At 37.8% G+C, this 22,694-nt stretch overlaps 5 protein-coding genes across 6 annotated transcripts; 1 reads left to right on the top strand and 4 right to left on the bottom strand.

Annotated features, from left to right (window-relative positions):
- Positions 1 to 390: 390 nt before the first annotated feature.
- Positions 391 to 3,477, bottom strand: LOC108166042 (uncharacterized). 2 transcript variants are annotated; one of them, XM_081612535.1, is made up of 2 exons: positions 2,728 to 3,477; positions 391 to 2,103 (listed from the first exon to the last, which is right to left on the bottom strand). In XM_081612535.1, exons 1-2 carry the CDS (start codon positions 2,771 to 2,773, stop codon positions 881 to 883), a joined length of 1,269 nt encoding a protein of 422 aa, XP_081468661.1. In that variant the 5' UTR covers positions 2,774 to 3,477; the 3' UTR covers positions 391 to 880. The 2 variants fall into 2 exon arrangements, with proteins under 2 accessions (XP_081468661.1, XP_081468662.1); XM_081612536.1 differs by having other exon boundaries at positions 2,755 to 3,477.
- Positions 3,478 to 4,239: 762 nt separating this feature from the next.
- Positions 4,240 to 8,665, bottom strand: LOC145547496 (uncharacterized). Its single transcript, XM_017307416.2, has 2 exons — positions 8,184 to 8,665; positions 4,240 to 5,800 (listed from the first exon to the last, which is right to left on the bottom strand). Exons 1-2 carry the CDS (start codon positions 8,263 to 8,265, stop codon positions 4,707 to 4,709), a joined length of 1,176 nt encoding a protein of 391 aa, XP_017162905.1. The 5' UTR covers positions 8,266 to 8,665; the 3' UTR covers positions 4,240 to 4,706.
- A 425-nt stretch (positions 8,666 to 9,090) lies between these two features.
- LOC103472646 (uncharacterized) lies at positions 9,091 to 13,256 on the bottom strand. The gene is made up of 2 exons (XM_017307407.2): positions 12,854 to 13,256; positions 9,091 to 12,283 (listed from the first exon to the last, which is right to left on the bottom strand). The coding sequence occupies exons 1-2, from the start codon at positions 12,936 to 12,938 to the stop codon at positions 10,797 to 10,799; spliced, it is 1,572 nt and encodes a 523-aa protein (XP_017162896.1). The 5' UTR covers positions 12,939 to 13,256; the 3' UTR covers positions 9,091 to 10,796.
- A 382-nt stretch (positions 13,257 to 13,638) lies between these two features.
- LOC103472565 (uncharacterized) lies at positions 13,639 to 17,859 on the top strand. Its single transcript, XM_008422279.2, has 2 exons — positions 13,639 to 13,789; positions 15,052 to 17,859. The coding sequence occupies exons 1-2, from the start codon at positions 13,744 to 13,746 to the stop codon at positions 16,926 to 16,928; spliced, it is 1,923 nt and encodes a 640-aa protein (XP_008420501.1). The 5' UTR covers positions 13,639 to 13,743; the 3' UTR covers positions 16,929 to 17,859.
- A 734-nt stretch (positions 17,860 to 18,593) lies between these two features.
- Positions 18,594 to 22,651, bottom strand: LOC103472566 (uncharacterized). The gene is made up of 2 exons (XM_008422280.3): positions 21,767 to 22,651; positions 18,594 to 20,673 (listed from the first exon to the last, which is right to left on the bottom strand). The coding sequence occupies exons 1-2, from the start codon at positions 21,939 to 21,941 to the stop codon at positions 19,415 to 19,417; spliced, it is 1,434 nt and encodes a 477-aa protein (XP_008420502.1). The 5' UTR covers positions 21,942 to 22,651; the 3' UTR covers positions 18,594 to 19,414.
- Positions 22,652 to 22,694: the final 43 nt, after the last annotated feature.

The raw sequence follows: 22,694 nt of genomic DNA, 5'->3' as shown, positions 1-22,694 counted from the left end.
AACATTTGATATTTTAAAGAAAGTCCAAGAAAGTCTGTGTTCAAACTTTTTATATTTTAAAACAAGCAAAGTTATTTGGACATTTTCTATTAAGGCAACTTGGCTAATGCTCTAACAAATCATTATTTCTGTAGATGACAAAAAACTTAATCAAGCAAATTGGATAAGCAGTAGACATTTATAATAGTGTCATTATAATCAAGTCAAAGCCAAATATGAAAATGGCAGGAAGTAAGAAACTCATTAAAATCATAACAGCTGTCTTTTAGAAAGTGATTCTTATATCTTTCATTTGCATTTATTTTATGTTGTTTCAACAACCACTGGGAAAACTGCACAGTCAATGCTAAACCAAAATATGAAAACATCTCACTCTGTAAGTGATGCATATTCTGACATTCATCTAACATTTATTAAAAATCTGGAAAATATTTCAACATTTAGCTTCCCGCGATAAAGCAAACAAATATTTAGTTACATCTCAATCAGAATCAACAATATTTAACAACACAAACCAAAGACTGACTTTGGCTCCGCTTTGCTTTCAATAAAGGCATTTAAAGTAATATAAAACATTGAACACTGATTTAAACCTGTAAAACATGAAGTTGATGAACCTCTAGAATCTGTAACATTAACCTTGATGCTCTGAAACCAAGATGCTGCTCAGCTACAGAGGTGTTTGGGATCGTTGTCTTGGTAAAACACCAATTTTAAAACAAGTCAAGTTTATTTGTACATCACATTTCAGCAACAAGGCAGTTCAAAACTCTTCACATGATCATTTCTGAGGGAAAATTAGGGTATATGGAAATAACCTTTCAAGTATTTTGATGTATTGAAGATGCCAACATGAACACTTCCATTCTCACGGACTTCATTATTGAGCTGCATGAATTTTTGAGTGTTTTAAAAAGGTTTTTTTCCATTTGAAAGTGGCCTTGCAGACTGAACAGCTGTAAGGTTTTTCTCCTGTGTGATTTCTCATGTGAACAGTTAGATATGACTTGGAACTGAGGCTTTGGCCGCAGACCCGACAGCTGCAAGGTTTTTTTCCCGTGTGGATTTTTACATGTTCTGACAACGTTCTCTTTTTTTTAAAAGCAGCATCACAGACAGAGCATTTGAAAGGTCTGTTCTCTGAGTGGATCTTAGCATGTTCTTTCAAGGTTCTCCTGGATGGAAAGTTCCTTTGACAGATGGCGCAGCTGAATGGTTTCTCTTTTGTGTGAGATCTCATATGTCGGATTACGCTTTCTTTCCACTTGAACATTTTTCCGCATACTGAGCAACTGTAAGCCTTCTCTCCGGTATGGGTTTTTACATGTGCCAATAAAGTATTTTTCCTTTTGAAACTAGCTGCACAAAGAGAACAACTGTAAGGTTTTTCTTCAGAGTGACACTTCATGTGAACTTTTAGATATGAGCTGAAACTAAAGCTTCGGCCGCAGACGGAGCAGCTGAACGGCTTCTCCCCAGTGTGGATCCTTGCGTGTTCAATTAGTGAATTTTTCCTTTTAAGAGCTGTACCACAGACGGAACATTTGAACGGTCTTTCCCCTGTGTGGACCTTTGAGTGTTTTTGCAAGTTTCCTTTTGAGGAAAAGGTTTTGTTACAGATGGAGCAGCTGAAAGGATTTTTTCCAGTGTGTATTCTGTGGTGTCCTAACAAACCTTGCCTGCTTCTGAATGTTTTACCGCAGTCGGGACAGATGTGTAGCTTTTTGCTTTTGTCACATTTTCTATCATCAACAGGAACTGCATCACTTTTCACAGGGTTTAAACCTGACTGAGCTTCACTTTCCTCCCAGTTTCCATCACTGACGTCCGTCTCTGAAGAACAGTTTGACGTTTTGTCATCATCTGATTCCTCAGAGTCTCTGTTCCCCTCGGTTAGTCTGGAAAGAAGTTCTGAGAGCTGAGGTTTCTCTTCATCATCTTCACTCTTCACATGAACAGGACTGAAAGTTAATTGTGTGATCTCATTCTCCTCCTCTTCCTCTTTAATCTGAGGAGGTTTCTGGTCCTCCTGGTCTGGACTGGGACTCCAGTCGTCCTCCTCAACAACCAGCTCCTCTTTGATCACCAACACTTGCTGGACATCTGCAGGAAACACAAACAAGTTATGTCAGTTTTCATATCAAGTGAAAACTGTGTTTATTGTCAAACTTTGACAGTAAAAACTAAAAATCAATATACCAAACTGTTTGGGGAAAATCTGACCACAGCACTGCACCACCAGAAAAACATGCTACAAGCACAATTATCAAAAATTCTTATCAATGTTAAGGTAACCTTATTAAAACCACTCAGTCACACATACATTTACAAAAAATAGGGAACAAATCATTTTAAGAGATAGAATTACCAAAACGGTTAGGATTCATATATTTTGCAAACAATAGAAAATAAAATCAGACTTTATATTATCTGAATTTATTTCAGAAACTGTAGTGAGTGTGTTCTGTTAACAGTTATTATACAGCAAGAGTTTCAAAGTGATTCATGCCTAGAAAAACAGTGAAGCATTTTTGCTTGAACTTGGTTGTATGTAAATATTGAGTGACGATGCTCAGAAACTTGTTTGCTATATTGTTTTTTTCCGTTGTTTTGTTTACATTTCTTACATTTAATAAGTATTATTTTGTGATTGAAGGTGTGAAATAATCATTGGAAACAAAGATATTGTTCCTAAAATGCTAGTTAAGGAAATATGTAAACAATCACCATAAAGCTGAGAGTCCGTCTGCTCACCATCTGGTGGCTCCTCCATTGTCCTTTCCTTTCCTTTCTCCAGCACTCTGGTTTTCTTACGTTTTCATACAATCGCATAAGAACATTTTCTCTTCTTAAAGTCCATCAGAAACAGTTTGTTCTCTATCAAAGCGTTTCTGACTCGCTGTACAGCTGTCTGCCTCCAGCTAACGGGCTAAGCTAACACTCGGAGCCGCTACGTCCGGGAGAAAATTCAGCTAAAACCAATTACACCAAACACTAAAAACACAATTGAAGCTATTAATAAAAACTTTAATAGAAAAGCTATTATACTCGCATGACTTTCTCAACGAAGTACTTAACACGCCAAAGGAAAAAACAAACTTGCTCTCGTAGCTTCTGATAGTGGAAGGTCACTTCCGGACGTTAGTTTTCAAGTCGAATTGACCTTCAGAATAAAAGCTGGAGTTACCAGCGTATACTGTTAAATGTTTTTTACCGACACCCTGGGCTTTAATGCTCTGCTCTTTTATACTGAAAAAGATACTAGCATCACGCAGCTCTTCCACACACGAGAGTCGGACATCCCGTTAGCAGATAAGCACATGGAGAAACTCCATAACTGTAGCATAGCATCTGCTGTAAACTAGAGGGAAGTGTACTTGTGACGTCAGCAAAATGCCTCCTCTGTGTTTTAGCATATATAAACACTCACAGCTGCATGTGGTCACATTTACATAAAACGTGAGCTCAACGAAGAACAAGGAAACTTTACCTCTTCTCAGGCAGCCTATCGCTAACCGAGATCACTGACGTCATAACAAAGCGCCCTTTTAAAGTGACAGTACAGGTATTGGAGTTAATAATGCGTTATTTAAAACTCTAATACATAACCAAAAATGAGGATTATATAGTGATAATCAGAATTGGGTGAAATTTCAAACATTCTAATAATAACAGCATATTTTCTAAAGTTGTTATACTCATTAAATCACAGCATTACATGATTTATTTTAGAGTACTAGAAGACAAAGTGATAGCAAACAGGTGGAAATCATTGACTGATTAATATATTTACCTGTCACTTTTAACAATAGTTGAACTTGGAAAGGAAGCCCAGGAAATTCTGTATCCAAACTTTTTCCTTATCTTCTAAAAGAAGCAAAGTTCTTTGGACATATCTAGGTAACGTTGCTAGCTCTCTGACACATGTTGCCTCTGTAAAACCTTATTTTAAAAACTTAACCAAGAAAGTTGGATCTGTTATTGGTATAGACCTTCAATGTTGTTAAAAAAGAAGTCATTAAGGTCAAACCTGAAAATGGCAGGAAATGAGAAACTCATAAGACGATTTGACTCAAAAGGTCCTGTGTGCCTGCAGATGAGATATTTCTAAATACATTTTTAAAACTCTTATACTGCTTTCATTTCCAAGCACTCAAATCACTGGGAAAACGGCATGTCCTAAATCAAAACATGAAGAAAACGTCTCAGTCCACAGGAAGAGAGATAAACATGAGTCGATATTTTTCTTCACAATTATTGTAAAATCTGGAAGTTTTACAATATTTAGCTTTTCTGTGATAAACCGAGCAAATATTTAGTTACATTACAATAATGATCAGCTTTATTCAACAACCTTGCACACACCAACAAAGAACTGACTTTGGCTCTGCTTTGCTCTCAATAAAGACATTAAAAATATTAATATAAAAAACTGATCACTGATTTAAATCTGTATAACATAAAATTGATCACCTTCTGGAATCTGAAACACCTGGAACCACTTACTGGTAAGTTTGGGGTTGTTATTTTGCTTAAATAAAGTCAAGTTTATTTAAATAGGAAATTTTAGCAACAAGCCACTTCAAAGTGCTTCACATGATCATTTTTGGGAGGGAATTTCCTTTAAGGTATACGGAAATAACACTCCTTCAAGTATTTTCATGTATTAAAGCTGCTGCCAACATAAACAATTCTGAAGGACTAGATTATTGACCTGAATGGACCCTTGAGTGTCTTACAAAGGTTTTTTTCCATTTGAAAGTGGCCTTGCAGACTGAACAGCTGTAAGGTTTTTCTCCTGTGTGACTTCTCATGTGAACAGTTAGATATGACTTGGAACTGAGGCTTTGGCCGCAGATCCTGCAGCTACAAGGCTTTTCTCCCGTGTGGATTCTTGTGTGTTCTGACAACGTTCTCTTTTTCTTAAAAGTGGCATCACAGACAGAACATCTGAAGGGTCTGTTCTCTGAGTGGATCTTGGCGTGTTCTTTCAAGGTTCTCCTGGATGGGAAGTTCCTGTGACAGACGGAGCAGCTGAAAAGCTCGTCTTTCGAATGACATCTCATATGTCGGGTTTTGCTTTCCTTTCTCTTGAACTTTTGTCCACAGATGGAGCAGCTGAAAGGTTTGTCCTCGCTGTGACACGTCATGTGCCGATTTACACTCTCCTTCCTGCTGAACGCTTGCAGACAAACAGAGCAACGAAAAGGTTTCTCGTCACTGTGACGCCTCATGTGGTAAGTTAAAGTTTCTTTCTTTCTAAATGTCTGACCACAAACAGCGCAACTGAATGGTTTTTCTCCACTGTGTGTCCTCAGGTGCTGCACTAACACATGTTTCCATGTAAAAGAGGCGTTGCAGAGGGAGCAGCTGAAGGGTTTTTCTCCTGTGTGAACTCTGTTGTGTCTCAACAAATCCGACTTTTGGCTAAATGTTTTCCCACATTCACTGCAGCTATGGAGCTGCTTGCCTTTCTCACCTACAGGAAATGCATTGTTTCCTAAAGAGTCTGAATGAGATGGAGTTTCACCGCTCTCCTCCCAGTTTCCATCGCTGACGTCCGTCTCAGAAGAATCTACATGACCTGATTCTGAACCTGAAGAGTCTCTGTTCCTCTCAGATTGGCAGTGAAGCTGAGGTTTCTCTTCATTGTCTTCACTCTTCACAGGATTGAATATAAACTCTGTAATCTCATTCTCCTCCTGTTCCTCTTTGATTTGTGGGAGTTTCTCATCCAGTTTGTGACTCCAATTCTCCTCAGCAGAAAGCTCCTCTTTTAAAACCAACACCTTCTGCACGTCTGTAGGAAACAGAAACATGGGCAAATCACAGGAGGCTCACAAATAAAACAAAAATACAAAGGAAGACAACTGATCAAATCCAGATTACAAGCCATAACAATAAACACAACAAGGAGGCGGATTACTGAGGTTTTGAGGACATATGAGCTCCAGAGACAAAGCGAACTTAATTAAATAAGTTGGTAGGTTGACGCCAGCATGAGATCAAAAGGAGAATTGTAACTAATCGGTTTAAAAGCTGCATAGTTTATATAGTTGTAACATTCCAATGCGACAATAATCTAACATACAGGATCAAGCAGAAGCTCTGGACTGGCCATCTCAGTCTCCTGCAAAGGAAACCAACAATTTATAGATACTAGAGGTGTGCCGATTGATCGGCCAACGATCATAATCGGCCGATTTTTGTGAAAAAGGGCATGATCGGTGATCGCCGATCACAGTCTCTTGTTGCCGATACCGATCACCTGCATCTCATTTCTCAGCCTGCCTGTGCAGCTGGTCTCCTCTTTCCTTCACACTGTGCAAACGCGCAGCAACAAATTCTAAGCGATGTGAAACTATAACGCACTGAGTGATTGGGGAAGTTTGCGTGTTGTGGCGGAAAATTGAAGCAGGTCAAAATGCATCAAAACAACGAAGCTAATACGACATAAAAACAATGCCATACTTGACGGAGTTTGGCTACATCGAGGGTCACTGCAGTAAAAAAGACATACGGAGGATCAGATAGCAGGTAAAGCAGCGCACAGCTACAAACACTCACCCAGATTAGCATGACGGTCAGAAAGCTAAACAAATAACCCGCAAAATTATTTAAGTCTTCGAGCTGCGATGTAAGACGCTGGTTCGTGCTACAGGTAGTAATATTTCACAAACGGAGCGCCGCTTCTGCTCCACCTGGTAGTGACTCTCACACCGAACCTCTGCTTAAAGCTGCAGCATCTAATCTAAAAAAATACATTTCACATACGTATTAAAACTTTCGCTGTCCTAACATGAGACAGATAATCTCTAAAAAATAATCGATCTCCTCCCTGCTCTGCATAATTACTGCGCTCAGTCAGAAACAGCCAATCAGAACTAGCAGTAACCAGCTAGCTGCCATGCTATCAGGAAGTTTTCATTCAGTAACTCAGGATTGTTTTTTGTAATGGAACCTGTATTTGCCTTTGAATGTTAAGTTTTATACTTGAATTTTTTGGCAATGGTGAGAGGTTTTATTTTGACTCTTTGTATTATTTAGCCTCTTCAGAGCCTTCATATGTTATCAGTCTGTTAAAGATAGTATTACTGATAGCAGTGCAATTTGCAGAATGCCTGTTTTTTTTCTTGGAAAAAGTTATTAAAAACAAATTTTTGTCTAAATTAAGGAGAATTCATGGTTCCTTTTTCCACATAATGTAACCAGTAGTGTTTAAAAAAAAATTATGTGATCGGTATCGGTGATCGGCCCTCATGGGATGATCAGAATCTGTATTGGCAGGAAAAAACCTGATCGGCACATCTCTAATAGAAATTGAATGTTTTTTTTCACGAAGCTTTACCATCTGATTAAAAACCCAGACTCATCCAGTCAATACATAATAAGAAGAAATAAGATATGTAAACTTTTAATCAGGATCAAGTGGGTAGTTTATGTTGTTGTTTTTATAGTTAAAAGGGCAAACACTATTCTTAAAATTAAATAAAAGGAATTTGTATTATCGTTAATTTTACAAAAAATTGGCCATAAAATTGGATTAAACTTATGAACAGCTTAAAGGGTGAGCCTGCATCTTGTTTATCCAAAAATATCACATAGACCTTTGAAAAAAGACAGCTTTTGATTTTTGTTATGAATATACTCTATTGGAAATGTGTTATTTTAAAAATCCACAATTTTATTTATATTTTTACATTTTTAAACAAAAGAAAAACTTTTGCAATAAGAGGATGGATACATTTTCTGTGATGGGATGTTATTTGTGGAACATTATATATTAAAAGAAAGAAAAATCCGTTTCCAGCCTGAGAAGAAAATGGATCTAGAAAAAATAGACACCTGAAGTAGTGTGACCACAATGACAATACGTTAAGTGTCATTGTGTTGTGAAAATTAAATTCGATTATTTCATGAAAAAAATATTAAACACTGCAAGAACTTGCACTTTTTAAAAATTATATCCATATCTTTTTAAAAATATATTATTTCTATATCATTTTAGTCATGGTTAAAGAGATCCTGCTGTGACTCAAATTGTTACTCATTTCTGTCAATAAAACCACTTTCAGCTTAATAAAAACAAACATGGACATTTTGTCCACTTCTGATTTGTGTTTTTGCAGGTTTGTTCCATCCTCCTGAATGCTAAACATTAAAGAATTGAAGAGCAAAAGTACCGTCAAACTGAGAGTCCATCTGCTCACTGTGTGTCGGTTCTTCCATCTCTGTTAGCGGTCGTTTCTCCGACGCTTTGAACATCTGAGGTTTTCACTAAACTCCATCAGAAACACTGTCTGTCAAGCTAACTCTAGGCTAAGCTAACACTCTGAGCTTCTATTGATTTCGGGAGCAAATTTAACTGAACAAAGTTGTCAAGGATAATTAAAAACATTGTGACTTTTTAAACGTGTGTATAAGTGACGGGGTAACGCAACGTTAACCAGGACATTTCCCAACACTGTGAGGAGGAAACTAAACGTTGTTCGGGTAGCTTCTGCTGCTAGGAGACAAACACTTCCGGTAGAAGTGGCGTCAAATAGCCTTCAAAATAAAAGCTCGAAATGAATGGATACGCCAACCCCACAAAGTTTTTCCCAGGCAGGTTCTCCAAATAACCAACGCCAGTGTGTCCAAGAAACAAAATGTATTTTAGTTTTTAGATTTAATAAGTTTTCTTTAATAAGACTTTTTTTTATTATAGAAAATCCATTCATAAATATTCCTAACACTATTAGTACCATTCTTTCTTGAAATGTTATTCATATGTTGCACCAAAGAAAAACTGCTAAAAGTAGCATTTTAAAATTACTTTTACATTTTTAAATTATTGCTCAATTATTTAGTAATTAAACCACAGTGAAGGATCTAAAGAGCTGCAGGCTTTCTAGCTACACAAACCACATAAAACTCAAAATCTTAAAGGGTTTTAAAATAAGGTATATATTTAAAAACAAATAGAGGTAAGAAAAGCTTAGCACACAACTATTTATTATGAAATTATCAAAACTAAATCAATTACTGATTTAAAAGAATATAAATAACAGGCTAATACAGCACAGTTTTAGGATAAATCGACTAAATCAATCAATCAAAAATCTAATTTTATTTGTATAGCACATTTCAGCAGCAAGGCATTTCAAAGTGCTTTATATGATTAAAATAAAAACAGCATGTGACATTGAATAAACAGTGAGAAAGAGAGATTTTAAAAAAAAAGATAAAAACATTAAAACCCGTAACCCTTTAGGACTTCAGTTAAACGTCGTTTAACTGGGATTCTAACCCTCGGGGACTTTAGTCAAAAACACCGTTTGACAAGGACTCCAACCTCTAGGTTTTTAGTTGAACGGCGTCAACTGGGACTCTAAACCCCTTAGAACTTGAGTTAAACGTCGTTTAACTGGGACGTTTTCCAGGGGGGGCTTTACATCATTAAAACGTAGAAAATAAAAAGAAGTTAAAAACATTCTTCCTATCCGCACGAGAAGTTACCCTTAAGGGGTCTCCTCAAAGTAAGGGGGCTCTAAGAGCCTTACCTTTTGCCTTTAGTTGAAACTCTGTCAACTGGGACTCTAACCCTTTTGCCTTTAGATAAATCTCTGTTTAACAAGGACTCTAACCTTTATAGCCTTTAGTTAAATCTCTGTTTAACAAGGACTCTAACCTTTATAGCCTTTAGGTAAATCTCTGTTTAACAAGGACTCTAACCTTTATAAAAACATGGAAGACATCAAAACCCGCACTCTAACCCTAATTTAGCCATAAGCAACTCTAAACAGTTGTTTAGAGTTGGCTTTAGAGTTGGTGTTTAGAGTAAATGAAACTCTTTAAAATGAATAAAAATAATCATCTTCAATCAGATCAACTGTTTTTTCATTCAGAGATGCCCCGTGGGGTAAAGAGATTCTGCCTTCAAAGGCAGCCATAACTACAAACATCAGTGAATGTAAGTTGTGCATAAATGTGAAGGAAGGATAAATATACTTACTCTGAACAGGTTTCCATATAAAAATCCTACGGAAGTCACCCAACTAGTCGACTTGTGTGTAATTTAATCAATCCAGCTGTTCTCTGAAGGCCTCATAAGTTTGAGAACATTTATGAACAAACAGCAACATAAAACCAAACATCACAGCATATGGGTCAGAGAGGAAACTGTCAACACATTTTAAGAAAGTTGGAGTTAAAAAACATCATCCTACTGTTTTAACACCCCAATCAAGAGTAAGGGACAACTACAAACTTATCAAGATGTGATCCATCCGCCTAAACTCAGAGGCCAGGCAGGATGAGTTTAATCTGAGACACAGCCGAGAGCCAACAGACTTTCTACAGGAAATAAAGTCATTTTATAAACCCCACAGTCATGCTGCTGGTAGTAATTTGATGCTGATGTGTTAAAAATATACATATACATTTTACAAACAATAACAAAATATAACTTCACAAGTTTCATCAAAATTTCACATCATGGCCTCTAACAAAAAGCTTCTGCAGTATGAAGGAGTATTAGGGCCATGCTAAGATTTTTTTTAAATTACAAGATTAAATTTGAAATAACAAAAGAAAAATTGCAAAATAAATTTGTATTCATATGAGAATAGTCATAATTACATGAGAATAAACTCATATGACAAAGTTGAAATAATACAAAATGAAGTCAAAATAACACGGGAATAAATTCATAATATGAAAATTAAGTAATAATTTTAGAAGAAATCTGGCGTGAAAAAATTTTTTAATTGAGGAATGTTGAGCATCTTGATTAATCTGCAGCTTGAACACCAACATCAGCTCAGCTTGCTGCGTGAGCTTAAACATCGTTTCTGATGCGTTTTGGACCAGGACAGCTGGGTAAACTTCTTGTTGCAGCCCTTGCAGCTGTACGGTTTCTCTCTGGTGTGAACCCTCGTGTGCAGCTTCAAGCCGTCCTTCCTTTTGAAGGTGGCCTTGCACACGGAGCAGCTGAACGGTCTCTCCTCTGAGTGGGTTCTCATGTGCTGGATCAAGGCGTTCTTCCTGATGAAAGCCACCGCGCAGATGGAGCAGCTGAAAGCTCTCTCACTGTCATGAAATCTCATGTGCCGAGCCAAGCGAACAGCTTTGTTGAAGCTTTGGCCGCACACCTCGCAGGTAGACTTGCTGTGAATTTTTGTGTGGTTCACAAAATCTTGTTTTCTCCTGAAGGCTTCCTGACAGACAGAGCAGCTGAACGGTTTCTCCCCTGTGTGAATTCTTATGTGCTCCACTAAAGTTTGCTTTAGCTGAAAGCGGGCCTCACAGACAGAACACGTGTAAGGTTTTTCTCCTGTGTGACGCCTCATGTGCCGATTCAGGCTCTCCTTGACGCTGAAGTTTTTGTTGCAGACAGAGCAGCTGAACGGTTTCTCCCCACTATGGGTTCTTAAGTGTCGCTTCAAACTGTCTTTTCTTCTAACAGTCGTCGGACAATAAGGGCAGCTGTGTGGTTTCTGTCCGCTGTGAATTTTTGAGTGCTGCACCAGCGTTTTTTCGCTTGAAAAAGGTGCCTTGCAGACAGAGCAGCTGAAAGGTTTCTCTCCACTGTGAGTCCTTGTGTGCTCAGCTAATTCACGCTTGCACAGAAAACCACAGCCACAGATGGAGCAGCTGTAAGGTTTTCTTCCAGTGTGTCTCCTCATGTGCTGAGTTAACCATCCCTTCCTCCTGAAGTTCTGGCCACAGACGGAGCAGCTGAAAGGTTTGTCGTCACTGTGAGTTTCCACATGTTTCATTAAGGCGTATTTCCATATAAAAGCCTGCCGGCAAGAGGAGCAGCTGAAAGGTTTTTCTCCTGTGTGGATTCTCTGGTGTCTTAGTAAGTAAATCTGAAGGCTGAACTTTTCGCCACATTCTGCACAGGTGTGCAATTCACCATTTCCTGACTTACCATCCGCTGACTCTTTATTACTTCTAACAAAGTTTGTATCCGATAAGTCGCTGCTTTCCTCCCAGTTTCCATCACTGATGTCGGTTTCTGTGCAATCTGAAGTGTCGTCTTGATTGTCTGATTCTACACACTGATCGGGTTCTGGTCCAACAGAAGTTCGGTCCTCTTCGGTCTTGCAGTGAAGAAACTCTGAGAGCTGGGGTTTCTCTTCATCATCTTCATTCTTCACTTGGACAGGGCTGAAAGTTAACTCTGTAATCTCATTCTCCTCCTGTTCCTCTTTAATCTGTGGAGGTTTCTGCTCCTCCTGGTCTGGGTTGAGACTCCACTTCTCCTCAGCAACTACTTCCTGTTTGACCTGGTGGATGCCTGCAGGAAAACAGAAACACACCGTGGGTTATTTTTCTATAGAGATTATCCAGACACTATCAGCTGTACAAGAAATGCATGAAACCAAAGAACTCACACATTTCTTGTTTATAACACAACAATCAACAGCAAAAACTTCACTGCACTTTGAGTATTTCTTGTCACAATAAATTTTGCTGGACAATAAATTGTCTCAGAAGTTATTGCGATAAATTATAATATTGTAGAGTATTTATGCCTTATAACGGAGAATTATAGATAATTATAATCTGGCAGTAAAGGAACATTTTTGGTTTAGATTGCAAAAACCTAAAGGTATTGTGGGAAAAGAACTTTGTAACTGTATTTGGATAGATCCAAATTCATTCACTTACTGGGAAATATATAAGAGAATGTAAAGGTAAACTTACCCGATATAATATCATTCAAGTAGATTACTGTGCACCTGTTATATTAAATAGAATTGGTCTGGTTTTAAAGATGACCCACTATTTGCTGCCCTTAAAGTAGATATCAGAAGTCTGGAAACATTAAAAGGTTAAAAACAAAGAGAAAGAGCAGAGACTTTACCAGAAAGTCGGGGAGATTCTCCAGATTTTCTTCCAGTCGGTTCTTCCTCTGCTGGTTCTGGTTGCTCGGTGTCTGACTTCTTCATCCTTTTGAGCTCAGATTTCTTCACACAATCAGAGGAACTTCTTCTCCATAAACTCCATCATGAACACAACCTGATCACCGTCAAAGCGTCGCTCTAACAACGTCCCGTCCTGTCGCTCAGTATGCTAAGCTAACATTAGCTTAGCTGCTGCTAGAAAAATGCCGAAAATGCCGTTAAAATAGCGATGAACTTACATTTAGACACATTAACTGGCCAAATTAACTCCCTCTAGATGGGAGATGTATGGAGAAACTGAACATACAGCAGAAGCTGCTGACAACGACGGACTCACTTCCGTTATTCTTTGTTTTCTCTAGTGCGCCTTCAAAATAAGAGCTCAGATTTGGATACTGCATGCCCGTACGACTAACAATATTATCGTAATTTTGGTTGGTTTTAGTTCGTTCTAAAGAATAATCAGTGTTTATACTGTGCATCAGGTTACAACTGAAATCACATATTTTACACAGACTGTTAAAAAAGACATTGTTTTTATGACTTTATTCATTACTACGACCTATTTCATTAAAGAAAACATTAGCAACTGCTCTATTGCCACGCAGAAACAGAATTATTGACGATAAGCTCAGCCACTATAATTTGCATTAAATCGAAGTAAATTTTTTATGTTATTTTTAACTATATTTGATAAAGCTCTGATAAATATTAAACAGGGATTGCCGTAGTTGAGTTTCATTTCGAAAATTATTACCCGGAAGTAGTTTTCAACCGTTCCGTATTTGTTTACGTTGATAGGTTAAAGTCGTTCGGAGTAACATTTGGCAGTTTTAACTATTTTTAAAGAATGGATCTACATCAACAAAGATCATCTGCTGGATCGAGACACACAGGTTCGGTTCTGTTTCTCTCTTTATTTTATATTCATCAGTTTGTTCTGAAGTTTATATCTGAAAATCGATGCTAAGACAAAGGTAGCTAAGCTCATCTTACAACACAACCTGGCACCTGATATCGTTTTAATTATACTTATGCATTAACATTTTAAAAGTTTTATCGGTAATTCGCTGTATTTTATGCTTATTATGTATCGTAATTATGTTGTTATAAAATAGCATCGATCTTGTGGGAATCTGAACATCCCTTTAACAAATTGTGCTACCTTGTTATTTGCTAAAAGTGATTGAAAATTATGGTATCAGAACCCAAAGAGTGAAACATTGTCATTGGCAAAGACTCAACTCAGACAACAGTTTCAGTAACTAGTTGTGTAATAGTGCTTGTTAGGACCTGGTAATAACTCTTACACAAATGTTACTTCTGATACATGCGGACTCGGTCTGCTGATGTTTTTTGTTGTTACTTTCTTTTATTTTTTGGCTCACAAGTACTTGTGAACTGACCATTTTGGCCCACATGATAAAAAGTTTGAACACCTCTGATTTAGAGCGACTGACCAGACAGTAAGGTTTTGGACTGTGGGAGGAAGCTGGAGTACCCAGGAGGGAACCCACAGACTCACAGGGAGAACATGCAAACTCCATGCATAAGGATTGGAACACAGTTATTCATGTGGAATAAATTTAAGGAATGACCATCAGTAGAAATGCTCAATAACTGGTGTCACCAAAGTCTCTTTAGATGTTTTTCTGTCTGCTATTTGCCTGTTTTTTATTGCCTTAAATCCATTTTGTGTTCTACTAATACATTTTTAAACATAAAAAAAAAAGTTAAGCTGATGTAGTGAGTGAACAGTAACAGATTGTAACTTAAACAAAAGCCAAATATCACTAACTCATCCCATTAATAAACAATATTTATTCATTTTGGGCCTAAATTTGACAGACCATGCCCATTATTGTTTTGCTGGCTTTCAACCCAACAGAGACTTGATTTTACTTAATGTTTTATCTGTTTAACTGCATAATTTTAGTGTTTTGAATTGAGCTTTTAAGTAATTATTTTGTGCTTAGTTTTGTCACTTTATTTTTATGCTTTCTTTTGTCTTATTTCCTTATGACTGATGTTCAGCACATTGTTTCAGCTGTGGCTGTGGTTAAAACACTTTATAAACTTTAAACTTTGAGAGGTTTAACGTAGCAGGTCGTTCATATATAGACACTAATTCAAACATAAACTTGTTTCTGTTTTTTAGCTACCCTGCAGGAGTTTGAAGTAAATACTCCACCGGATCAGCAGATTAATAGCTCCGGACTGGACCAAGAGGACAAGCTTTATAAAGATAAGAAAAACAGTCTGCATCCTCCTCAAAGACTAAGTGAAGCTAATGTTTTTAAACATGCAAGTGAAGACTACATGGAGGACTTAAAAAACTGCCACTCCGTACAGCTGAGTTTAAATAGCCAAATAAAAGAAGAGGCAAGTGATTCGGAAAGTCATTCTGACACAAAACGGCTGAGCTGCTTTTTCTGTGCAGCAGAATTTACAACAGGAGGTCTGCTGACGATACACACCTCAGATCATACAGGAGAGAAGCTGCTGACCTGCATTATCTGCAAGAAAACAGTCACGTCAGAGTCGGAGCTTGTTAATCACGAGTGCGACTCTCTTGAGCATCCTCATAAACAATCCGAGGAACAGATTCCAAGCAGCAAGCTGTTCTGCTGCTCTCAGTGTGGCGACGGATTCTCCACATGCGAAGACCTCGACCTGCACCTCAGGCATCATTCCAGAGGAAAACTGTTCAGTTGTTCAGTCTGTAACACCAGCTGCAGCGACAAAGACTCGCTCATTCAGCACATGAGGCTCCACACCAGACAAACCCAGTTCACCTGCCACGTATGCGGGAAGGACTTTGCCTGGAGGAGGCACCTCACCAAACACATGGAGGTGCACAGGAAAAGGAAGAAGATGTTCCGCTGCAGAGTGTGTGGTGCTGAGTTTTGTACCTATTATCTGCTGTCTAAACACAAGACTATTCATCAGACATCAGAGCTTCCTCAGGAACAGAGCGAGGAGGCGGCTGAGGGTGATGACGCTGGCGCAAGAAACCCGGTGAACACAAATTCTGATCTGCAAAAAGAGACCAACACGGAGGCTTCAGCGTCTTTTAAAACTGAAAATGACTTGTGGACAGACTCAAGTCAACTTCTCCCAAATTTCAACCTCAATGGACCCAACAACATCTCTCAGACTGACAGGATCACAAAGATACAGAAGAAGGTGAAAGAGGAGAATTTGCGACCTCCGCAGATAAAAGAAGAAGAAGAGGAGATGGAGATCGGCAGGTTCACTTTCAGTCCAGTGCCGATGAAGACTGAAGAAGACGAAAAGAAGCCTCAGTTCTTACAGCTTCATCCCGCAGAGCAGCATGAAGACTGCATGGAAGAAGGGGAACCAGATAAGACGGAAAAAACCTCAGAGTTTTCCGACCCTGACACTGACGACAGCGAATGTTGGAGACCGAAAACAAAACTTGGGTCGGGTTCGAATTCAGAAAGCGATTCTGGCAGAAATCCTTCCAGCTGCTCCGATAACAAACCGTCAGAGTCTCTGCAACCCGAGAGCGACGACAGTGTCGACAGTGACTTCTGGAAGGACTACAAGAAGCCGCAGTCGAGCACAAACCTGCAGAAACAAGAGCCTTTGGAGAAAGGAGTGAAATACGTGACGGATGTAAAACCATACAGCTGCCCTCAGTGTGGCAAAGCCTTTCGCTACAGCTCCTACCTGAAGATCCACATGAAGCAGCACACAGAGAGGTACTTCTGTTCCATCTGTGGACACAAATCCACCTCCAGCTCGAACCTCAAGGTTCACATAAGAACTCACACTGGAGAGAAACCGTTCAGCTGCTCGGTTTGTGGGAAAAAATACACAAATAAGGCAAGCATGCTGTCTCACATGTCCATCCACGATGCGGAAAGGAAGTACAACTGTGACACATGTAAGAAAAGCTTTGCTTGGTTCACGGAGCTCAAATACCATCAGTGTGTCGGTGAGTCGTCAGGGGAACGAACACACAAGGAGGACGCGAGCATCAACCTGAAACAATACATGTTATACAGCTGAAGTGACTCATCTGCAGAAGTTGCTTCAATTACTGTTTTTGAAAAAATGTATGTCAGTTATTTCCTGAAGCTTCTTGAAACAGTGAGGTATTTCCTGAAAAATATTCTCTGAAATGGTTCATTTCCTAAGGAAGAGCTCAGCAGTGCCACCTTCTGATAAAAATAAATGAAGTTCAAGTTAAAGTGTCTTCTTGTATCCTATGGGGCTGGTTTACAGGGAAATCTGCTTCTGTAACTGAACACCATTTTTACTGAAGAACTTACAAATGTATTTATTTAATAATCTTCAGCTATGCTGTATCTAAAGTTTTTTGGGGTTTGCAAAAATCCAGAGTTTAGGTCTGGTCTTTTATATTCAAACCTGAAAATGAGTTTGATTCAAAAGAAATCAATAATGTTTTGTATCCCTCAAGTGTTTTATACATTTATCTCAATATGATGAGTTTTCACATTCATCATATTAAGATAAATTATGTCATAAAGAGCATCTTAGCATAAAAAAATACTGATAAGCTAAAGTTGAAATATTACCAGAGAAGCTGCAGCTCCACTTGTATCAGAAATAAAAATGTAATGAAATAGTATTTTTATTTGTTTCAACTTTTTACTATTGTTTTTATTTATTTGTGTTTGTTTTACCTGAAATCCTGAAAGTTTGGGATAAAAATCACCAAAGCGAATCTATTCTGAGAATTTCTTCATAAAGCTGTTGCAGAAGCAGGGATTCTGAATGACTGCCTGAAATAATCAGGTTTCTTGATGTGTTTGTCAAGTTATGTGGTTTTGAAATGTGCTGATTAATGCAACAGGTTGAGACAGATTTTCTGTTTCAGGACTAGAATTTTTATTTTAACTTAAATCAATAATATTCCTTTCCAGATAAATGGTTGTAGTGGGTCTGGTATTAAATAAAACGACACGGACGATGCTAAGGTTGCTTTTTGTTGTTTTTGTTTAATTTATTTGCAGATTTACATTTTATGTTGTGGTATTAAGGACATTGTGGGTAATTGGCCATAGAGGAGTAAATTTCCACCAAAAAATGTCAGATTAACAGTTTCAAGAAAAAAACTTGAATATTCTTTGATATCAAAAAGTCAAGAATTTACTGGAAAAAAAGGAACATCAGATAATAAACTTAGTTTTTTTTTTCTTTTTTAAATTAAGTTTTGACTATAATGCCAAAGAATAGTCTTGTTTTAATATTGTAAATTTATGCCTTTAATAATGGAGGAAACAATTCTTGCAAATTCACAACTTTTTGGTATCACAGAATATATAATTTTTTTCTTGTACACATCCAAAATTAAAATAAAAATGTATGATTTTATTTGGCACAAAATTACTCCTCCAATCTGTTGTGACCCTAGTGCTAAGTAACATTTTTACCTGTCTTCTTTAGTCAAACTATTTTCCTAACTTTGTTTTTTAGATGTTCCAACATGAAGGCTATTTGCACATAGATTTTAAAATTTTATATCACAGTTTTACAGGTTTAATTCTTTTTTTTATCACTGCTCGTGAAGGTAATACAGACCTTTAAACATGAAGTTCTTTATTTGAAGCAGAACTGTAATTAAAGGTTATAATTGTGAAACCCATATAAATTAACATCTGTTGATCAACACGTAAAAAAACTTTTACATTTCAAGTGAAACTAACAGGATCTGACCAGGCAAGTGTTTATTTATTCTGGTGTCACAAATTAGTTCAGAACATATTTGTATGGACCCCACATGATCTGATACAGTTTGAACATCGGTCATTGTAACTTTTTGTCTTTAAATCGATCTGTGACCTCCTGGATTTGCCATCGATGTGCTTTTGGGAGTAATTTTGTTAGGCTGACCACTCCTGGGAAGAATGGAAATAGGATCCCAGACTATAGACGTCAATGACCGTTTCTAATCTTTTCTTGAATCTCTTTAGCTCAGGACGTGATGTGTTGGATCCACTCCATTATGCATCAGTACCTTGAAAACATCCACATCCATTAATAATACAGAAAACTACCACACAATTCTTCCAGTCAGATGTTCTTCAAGTCAGGGGCCTGCAGCTTTGATTATGTCTGTATCTGCCAAAGAGAAGCATAAATGCTGCTGCTTTTGATCTGATGCATGCCTTGGGTTTGCTTGAGTTCAGTTCTTCTTCTTGCATGGAGTTCAGAAAAAATGAAGCAGATTGCACTGCTTCATGATTTGCATCTATATTTATTTTATTTAAAATGCACCAATTATTTTTTTTATACCCATCACAGTTCAAGGTTTTTAGCATTTCCTAGACTTATGTGCACTTAAAGACCTAAAGACAATACATGTTTGAGTGGAGTATTATAGTAGAAAAGAAGGTTAATTGGGTTAAATAGGATAATATTCCACAGGGTTAGGAATTAGAGAACATTTTCACCAATATTCAATAAAATATGAGGTTTAACAGCTGCAAATAAGATGCATCCAATTTCAAGTAAAGTTTGTCATCTAGAACTCATTTCTGGTCTTGATGGACTTCCAGATGTTTAGTCAGACCTCCTTTCTGTCTGTATCTTCTCCCACACACCGGACAGCTGAAGGGCTTTTCTCCTGTATGAATCCGCATGTGAACTTTTAGGTTCCCACTTTCAATAAAACCTTTCCCACACACGGTGCACTCATAGGGTTTCTCACCCGTGTGGATCTTCACATGTTTCTGCAAGCAGCCGTTCCATGAGAAACACTTCCAGCAGATGGGGCACTTATAGGGCTTTTCCCCCGTGTGGCATCTCATGTGAGCCTTCAGTTGTCCCTTAAAGCCAAATATTTTCCCGCACACAGAGCAATTGAGATGTTTCTTACAGGTAGAACATCCTGTACAGTTTACATGGACTTTACCACTTCCACTTTCATCGACTCTGAGATTAGATCCTGCTTTTAAATCCTCTTGAGGGGCTAATTTTTGTCTTTTCACAAAGTTTCTGCTCGCCCCCACCTGGCTGTGATGACGAAGCTGCTGTGACTGATGAAGACTGCATTTAATTATGCTGTCACCTTTGTGAACAGCCATGTGCATGTTCAGATTCCCTCGTTGTGTGTAGCTCTTTCCACAAATGGCGCAGCTGAAGGGTTTCTCTCCTGTGTGAATTCTCATGTGGACCTTAAGGTTGCCGCTCTCGCTGAACCTTCTTCCGCACACTGAGCACCTGAAAGGTTTCTCCCCCGTGTGGATTCTCATGTGCTTCTGGAGACGTCCTCTCCACGAGAAGCACTTCCTGCAAACCGGACACCGGAAAGGTCTGTCTCCTGTGTGGCATCTGATGTGCAGCTTCAGGTAGCTCAGGGAGCCGAATCTTTTCCCACATTCAGAGCATCGGAACGAGTTCAGAACATTAGACCCGATGTCGTTCAGAGGATTCTCATGATCCTGGATTACATCACACTCCTCATCTCCAGGATCAGTTCTTGGTGCCATCAAGTCTGGATTAGTGTAACCGACACCAGTCTCAGGTTCTTCACCGTCGTCTTCCTCCAGAATGATAACGATCTCTTCAGTCTGACTGTCATGAAGCTCAGAAGACTGAGTTTCCACCTCCTGTTCTTCTGTCTTCACATGGACAGAACCACTAAACATGTTGGTGATTTCAACTTCCTCTTGTTCCCTTTTAAACTGGAGGCTCTTTGGTTCCTCCTGGTCGACTGTGGAGCTTTTCTCCAGCTGCTGCTGCTGCTCAGAGTGAAGCTTCATCAACATCTGCTGGACATCCGAATGACCTAAAGCACAGAAACACAAGAAAGGGAGAGATTTTTGGTAATGGTTCCTAACAGCAGCAGTTTCAGCATTCAACATAGTTAAATTTTGGTGTTTCAGAAGTGTTTTCTCCAGTAAGTAATGAAAATATATTTTCTTGCTATTGTGAAGAGTTAGCTGACTCTTCTGTACCACAATTTAACAACAGTAATATTTTATGTCGCCAGTTTTAGTTAATTAAAAGTGTGTTTTCTTGCTAGTTGTACTTTAATTGTGAGCACAACTGGTTATAACTCATCTATTTTAGCATGTTGGCATGACATACTAAATGTCAATGTTTGAGCCATATTTTAAATATCTCAAACATTATGTTTGAGATATTTAAAATAAAAGGGGAAAACACTTAACATTTTATAAAGCCAATGTTATGTTAAACCATAAATTTTATATATTTATGAAACAGAATAATATGAATTGTTGATCTCTAGCTATTTATTTGACCTTTTTTTTTTATTCGCACCATAATTACATTTCTTTTTGGGTTGATTTATGTGGTTGAAATGAAAATCAGAATGATAAAAACGGAAAATGTGGAATTTGCAGAGTAATAAAACAGATTTCATTTGGCTTTCTGTCAACATTTCCTCCTGCCTCTCTTCAAATTTGTGGAGTAAATGTCTAATAATTATACATTTATTTTTTTTCCATCTGAGCTGTGAAATGTGGAAAACTTTAAGAAACATGACCTTTTTTTTTGCCGAGTTTAAATTGTGACATCCGTAATATTAATTTGGAGACATTTAACACTGCTGTTTTTTACTCGAGGGATTTCTTGGACGTCTACTTTTTACTTTTACTTGAATAAAATACGTTAAAGTAATGCTACTCTTACTTGAGTACAAATTTTATGCACTCTACCCACCTCTGTCTATATCATTTAGGTTACATTCCTGCTGCAGAAAAAACAAACAAAAAAGAAAAACAGAAAATCATGCAGCACTTCTTAATCATAATAAAACGTCAGATTTTTGTTTTCTGACAAAATACAAAGTATTTTATTCCTTCAAACACTGTGATTGCTGTTAGAGCATTTACAACCCCAGTTTAGATGCAAACCTGCTTTGCGATGCTTCATTTCAGCCGTTAAAATCACATCCAGAAAGTCTCGATGGCGTCGCTCCGTCTCCTCTTCGTACTCCAGGATCGTCTCCTCCAGATGTCCCAGGATGTCCTCCACGGCCGCGGACAGCCGCTGGCTGACGAAGACCTTCAGACTCTGGAGTCTGGACATCTTTATAGCTGAAGACTTTGGCGGTTTTTGGGCTGTTTTACACAAGAGAACCAAACCAAACCATCCTTCGGCTTAATTTGAGTAAACAAACGATCGGTTTCCGGGTCGGTTTTCAAAATAAAAGCCCCAATTCGCGACTTCCACGTTTTCTTTTACAACTTCTTGTCATTTAACTCCATCGTGATTTGTTTTTTTCCAGGTATTGGTCCATGTAAATTTTGAATTAAAGACCAGTAGCTCTTTGTCTAACTTTAGGCAAAATATGTCTAAATCTGGGTTTTGCATTGACTTGACAGTGACTCGTGTTGGAAAAAAAATAGATTTTGTTTTAGAGATTTGAACATATTTATGACATTTTGAATGAGTACTATTGATTGTGACATCTTTGTGACAGTTAGTACATCAGAGCAGAACATTTTTCTTTGTATTGAAACTCAAACTAACTAAGGTTGTGCTTTTTTAAGATGTAAAATTAGTCCCTTTAAAGTTAGGTACTTTTGTTTGGATTTGTTATAGTAAACATTGACGTGTTTTTTGAGTCTTTCCCTGCTACTTAAGAGATTAAGTGGAAATTTAAACGGTCTATGTCATATTAGAGATTCAAACAAATAATAACGAGACTCAGAGTTATAATTTGGACTTTTAAAATGAATTAAAGGCTGAATATCAACTTTTTAAAATTATAATTACCGCATCCCATATTTTAAATTTAATAGGATAAAACCGGTCTCCATTGTGGTGAATAAAAATAGG

The sequence above is a fragment of the Poecilia reticulata genome, chromosome 11 (genome assembly GCF_904066995.2).
Source record: "Poecilia reticulata chromosome 11, P_reticulata-male-v2, whole genome shotgun sequence".
NCBI classification, from domain to species: domain Eukaryota; kingdom Metazoa; phylum Chordata; class Actinopteri; order Cyprinodontiformes; family Poeciliidae; genus Poecilia; species Poecilia reticulata.
Note: the sequence above shows the minus strand (reverse complement) of the source record. Positions and strands in the feature narration are given on the sequence as shown.

What these genes read in the sequence shown, in the direction of transcription:
- LOC103472646 (XM_017307407.2), bottom strand. Translation starts at nt 12,938, where the DNA reads ATGAAGAAGTCAGACACCGAGCAACCAGAACCAGCAGAGGAAGAACCG. An exon ending in AGAATCTCCCCGACTTTCTG is followed by an intron (nt 12,284 to 12,853) that starts GTAAAGTCTCTG and finishes GTTTTCCTGCAG; the next exon opens with GCATCCACCAGGTCAAACAG.
- LOC145547496 (XM_017307416.2), bottom strand. Translation starts at nt 8,265, where the DNA reads ATGTTCAAAGCGTCGGAGAAACGACCGCTAACAGAGATGGAAGAACCG. An exon ending in GATGGACTCTCAGTTTGACG is followed by an intron (nt 5,801 to 8,183) that starts GTACTTTTGCTC and finishes TGTTTCCTACAG; the next exon opens with ACGTGCAGAAGGTGTTGGTT.
- LOC108166042 (XM_081612535.1), bottom strand. Translation starts at nt 2,773, where the DNA reads ATGGAGGAGCCACCAGATGGTGAGCAGACGGACTCTCAGCTTTATG. An exon ending in GACGGACTCTCAGCTTTATG is followed by an intron (nt 2,104 to 2,727) that starts GTGATTGTTTAC and finishes TGTTTCCTGCAG; the next exon opens with ATGTCCAGCAAGTGTTGGTG.
- LOC103472565 (XM_008422279.2), top strand. Translation starts at nt 13,744, where the DNA reads ATGGATCTACATCAACAAAGATCATCTGCTGGATCGAGACACACAG. An exon ending in TGCTGGATCGAGACACACAG is followed by an intron (nt 13,790 to 15,051) that starts GTTCGGTTCTGT and finishes TCTGTTTTTTAG; the next exon opens with CTACCCTGCAGGAGTTTGAA.
- LOC103472566 (XM_008422280.3), bottom strand. Translation starts at nt 21,941, where the DNA reads ATGTCCAGACTCCAGAGTCTGAAGGTCTTCGTCAGCCAGCGGCTGTCC. An exon ending in AATGAAGCATCGCAAAGCAG is followed by an intron (nt 20,674 to 21,766) that starts GTTTGCATCTAA and finishes TCTGTGCTTTAG; the next exon opens with GTCATTCGGATGTCCAGCAG.